We start from the raw sequence: 5,000 nt of genomic DNA, 5'->3' as shown, positions 1-5,000 counted from the left end.
GCATTTAATCCTAACTGAGAAGGGCTGTAATTTTTGGTTATAATTTACGCGACTTGCGGAAGATTTCGTCAAAGTATCATTACTTCACCTCTTGTCTATTTTAAGTTAAATTTAATCAAGCATTTTAATACTACTCCTTTTGTCAATACCCATTTGTGGTTTGAAGCAACACCTAGCTACTAATAAATCCTATATACAGCCATGTAAAACCTATTCTGCTTCCTATCAAATATAAAGGCAAAGTTAGTGGCAAGATTGAGGAAAAGTTGCCTTTAACAGGTTTAAGAATTTTCTCTAATCATAAATAAATTAAATTATGTAAAGATTAGAAGTAACGGGTCTATATTTTCTATTACAACCACTTTTTACCGTGATATAGCGCTCATAAATAAATCGTTTGCTAAGAGACCAGGTATTATGTGCCTGCATATAAAAAGAGGAATATTTTAATTACAAGGTTAAGTGATAACAAAAAAGTTTTAAGAACTAAAAAGACCGTCCTAACAATTAGCTGCTGTTCGCCCAGTGAAACGTACAGACGTCCTTTAAACTCGCCTCCTTTTACCGGCTTCATGAGGCAATGATTTACTGGCCTTCCTTCCATCAGCGATATTTCACACAACTATGTTTTACTTACAATTACTGCGTTTAGTGTACTTTGTGCAAAAGGAATGAAATTTGAAAGGCGAGGGATTTTAAAGTAAGATAGTAGGTTCAAAGCGTATTTAAAAAAACCACAGCAAAATTTATTGGCCTAAACAGAAGTAAATCCCTTGCCAACTACCAACTTTGTGGCGGTGTAGCAGCAAACGATCAAGGCTGAGGTAGTGGGAAATAAATACATAGTTGCATTAAAAGTGATGCGGTATATCAGCCCAGTAAATGGAACAGAGAATCCGATCAAAGGCATTCGATACTTCCTAGTGAATTCAAGTTTCCACTTGCCAGTTTGCTGTGATCGGCGGCGTTGAGGACTTAAAGTAGGTTGTAAACTTTTATTGGAAATAGGCAAAGATAGGATTGACATTGTTATACTTCAGAAAAGTAAGCTTCACTTATTTGATTTTGCGAATCAGCATTACTAAGAGGATTCATGCTTCAAATCCACATTCACAGAGAGCACAAATGTGTTGAATGCAAATGATTTGGCATTAAATATGATTAAATATCTATTTTAAGTGAGCCTTAAGTCTTTAGTCGAGCATACTATTTCCGTCGTTATCAATGCGTAATTCGCCATCATTTAAGGAGAATAGAATCTTTCCGAAGATATTGTATCTAAGGCTTCGTCGAATATCTCATCAAAGAAATTGAGTAGTGTACGCTATTTGCTACTCGAGGTACAAGCTGCTGTCGCATATATCACCTTGTTCGGATTACATATAAGACACTCTAGTAATCCATTAGTTGCTTTAAAATTTAGGAAATTTTGATTCCTAGAGCAGTCAGCCAGGCATCATATCGTGATGCACATTAGAAGAATGGTAGAATTAACGGAATTATGCCCTGCACCCGGGGAATTAGCACATATTTCCATGCTTTTTAGTTCATGTGCATAAATGATAGTCCAAAATACATAAATTTCCGCAAACTGTAATAAGTTATTGCATTGAACTATATCAAGAAACTTAAAGAGTCCCTAGGCCGCCTAAGTTATTTACGACGGAGGAAGAACAGTTGATTTGGTCTTGAAGGCCACTCAGAGTTAAACTAGCTACAATCTCTTCTACAAAGTTGAGGCCCTAAAGAACTTGACACCATAATTAAAGAGAAATCACAAAGCTGATATGGCCAGTCACTTGTCAACAGTGAGTTTGTTTCCTTCAGACTAAGATTTCGTTGAGCATGCTATATTTTATATCCTAGGAGGATCTCGCAACTCTTTTCAACTGTTGCTATCGCCATCACAGTAAGGGCAGCAATCCATACGCATTACGTTTGCGTGTATGTCCATATCTTCCTAGGCCTAGTGACGTAAAATTTAATGATTTTCATCTAGATTAAACCTTCTATGTTCAATCATGTGGAGTATGAAGGACTGCGAGCAGACACATTGCTAGCTATGATTAAATTTAAAACTTTTTAATGCTGATTGCTCGTGTGGAAATATTTTTGCTAGCATTGATAGTATGGTCAAACTAACGGCTCTATGTGCTAATTTTGACGGTAAAAGGCTCCATTTATTGAATGAGATGCCAATTAAGTAGTATTTTTTTCTGGAAAACCAAACCATGTCAGTGGAGTAAGTGTCTCGTTTTAACCAGAACATATATGACCTAGATTTTACAATGTTACAAAACTACCTCGAGGGATGACCTTATGTTCGGCACTGGGGAGGAAGAAAGCATTGTTTCATCCTCATGCAGGAAGGCCACCAAATGCAGTGTCGATGTATTGTTTAAGAATCTGGCCCTCTTCCAAATAATGTGGGGGCGAAAATGAATTTTGTTGTCAATTACGTGCTTCCTACGAATTTGTGAAGTTGCTAACAATAAATTGGAGTAGCAACTCCTAACCACTAATGCCTAAGGATAGGCAACAATGGAAAATACACTCATTACCCATTTCCAATGCACATTTTATTGAATTTTAGGCTATCAAGAATCAGGTCAGAGGTAGGCACAACAACCCCTTTTCCATAACTTCTTAAAAGGACGTTAAGATCAGAAAAATATTTACGAGCTGTTGTCTCATTCCTCATTATTGTGGATGCAGACAATCTGATAACCTCGCACTATGCATGTATGCGCAATTTGTTGTCATACTTGTGAAGCTAATTTACATATAAATTCGGCAGAGTCATATTCAACACTGGGTCAAGTAAGTCATGTTATGTCATGCTTTAAGGGGTTTATTGTCCTTAGCAGAGCAGTCAGCGCAACTTCGCGATTTATAGGAAAACTCCAGACTTGGATTTGTAAATCCGCTCTTGGAGAAACAAAACATGAGGCTTTAATGGGCAGAAGAAACGAACGTTTAAGCTGCATGCCTGAAATAAAACAAAATCAAAGCTGCTTGCATATTCAGAATCAAAATTCAAAAATTAGGCATGTTATTTGTGAAATTAATGTCCGTCCTCGACATCATAATATTGCCTATCTAGTGTAATCCTGGTTAAAACACAATAAGATTCATCTATGTCACTCTACGTGTAGGAACAAATCCTAACATTCTAGTATTTTAGGATTGATATTTAACGCTTTAATTTAATCGCTCATTAAGTGTTATACCCATAGCCACTTCAATCACAGCGTAAATTGGAAACTCTAAGTTCGCATGAATCAAATTACTAACTCAAATGCATTCTCACGCTCAAGCAGTCTCAGCTCTAAGGCGGCCAGGCGCCTGCGCATTGACTCACCCCCATTCATACTCATTTGAGCCGGTTAATGGGGCCTGCTATTCTGAACCCCTTAAAATAATTTATCTAAAGCTTAAATTCCGAAATTGAAAAATCCGGCCACTGTTATTCTACTTTAATTCACGACTATCGGAAAACTGGATGAGAAGATACAATTGCTCAATGGAAAGAGAAGCTGATATTTGATTGGACATGGTAGAGATATCTTTGCAGCTTTTAGAGGATAAGGATAAAGATAAGGAAATGTCTTTAACCTTTCATCACACTAAACAGTATGGAGTTTCTCCCTCGAGGAAGCTTAGCTGTGGTGTCAGAATTTGGACTTGCTCTTCTTGGCAAGAAGAGACTCATTGTTTTGGCAACTGGTTGAATGCTTCGCTAGGATTAGGGGAACGCACATCCTCCCAAGCACTCGTGATGCATCGCCTTCCACCACTTGAACCTATCTGAGCTGTAACTGTTTGACCTTGGTGGGAAAAATTTTATAGTGAAAAACAGCGGATGCTGTGCATCACAAGCTAAGCTGGCGTAGTCTACTCTTAATGAAGTGGTGTCTAAGGGTGTGACATTGAAAGTACGTGGATTGTTTGAAGCAGGAACATAAAAAAGCGTTTATCATCATCAACAGCCAATTTGGAATCAGCGCTCTCTGCAAAATAAACCGAAGTGGTGAAAAACAAGTTTATGCATTTTCCGACCTTTCATTTTAATTTCTTGACGCATGCAGCTTGTGGGGCCCAACTGCTTGACTTCTACAAACTGTAGTCCCAGTCGCTGTAAGGAAACGACTTGTTTAATGATATCTTAGGCTATACACGACAAAAAGTTGTCCATGGTGCTTTCGCCTCTTATCAATTTAGTCGAAACTAATGTGTATTCCGTTTCTAATTTAGATAACGGTAAAACTGTCTAAAAATTGTTGCATCAAAGTCTGTCAATTCATGATCGGAATCAATTTCCTGAAGTCTCCCCTTGCATTGGTTACGATCTGTCTCCTCACCATCGCAAAACGCTTTTTCAAATTTTCCAAACATTTATTTATTCTCTAAAATCACCTTTCGAGGAATTAAGTAAATGAACTACCACAGGAGTCCTGAGGCCCAGTATCTTAAATATTACTATGGCAGATACCTCTAAGTGCGCTACATAATGGTTTTAATTTACCATATTTAGGAAGTCTTTTCTGGTTATAATTATTAAATCGCACTGCATCAAAACCCACAGTAATCTTTTATTAATCTCATAAATTAAGCAAATGCAAATGAAAGGTAAAATATTTTGATGCATCAATGCGAATCCTGTCATTTTTTACTCAAGTTGTGAAAGCTAATATTAAAAATTCGCAAACCGGCGTAGGATAGTACAGCACACCCAAGTCTTTTAAAGAAGCACCGGGTGGGCACGCTGCATATCTCTCAACACCATATTTATTGAGCAAAAGTTCATTTGAGAAATAAAACAGGGCCTTATCAAATTATACGCAGAGGAAGCAGCTCATAATTCTGTTACGTCATTACCATACTCAGTTTGAGACTATTTTTTTATCCTCACAAAAACAGATAAAGGTGTAATATCTTTGTTATATTGCCGACTAATTTATTGCTGAATTCTGTTGTTTTTTCTGACTATCTCATTGATC

General features: G+C 37.2%; 1 protein-coding gene across 1 annotated transcript; it reads right to left on the bottom strand. All coding sequences in view use genetic code 11, as the record gives it.

Moving 5' to 3' along the window:
• Window positions 1-2,976: 2,976 nt before the first annotated feature.
• Window positions 2,977-3,377, bottom strand: EGR_10094 (hypothetical protein; the record flags this gene model as incomplete). Its single annotated transcript, XM_024499343.1, has 2 exons — window positions 2,977-2,989; window positions 3,295-3,377. 2 exons carry the CDS (start codon window positions 3,375-3,377, stop codon window positions 2,977-2,979), a joined length of 96 nt encoding a protein of 31 aa, XP_024346245.1.
• Window positions 3,378-5,000: the final 1,623 nt, after the last annotated feature.

The sequence above is a fragment of the Echinococcus granulosus genome (assembly GCF_000524195.1).
Source record: "Echinococcus granulosus chromosome Unknown EG_S00189, whole genome shotgun sequence".
NCBI classification, from domain to species: domain Eukaryota; kingdom Metazoa; phylum Platyhelminthes; class Cestoda; order Cyclophyllidea; family Taeniidae; genus Echinococcus; species Echinococcus granulosus.
Note: the sequence above shows the minus strand (reverse complement) of the source record. Positions and strands in the feature narration are given on the sequence as shown.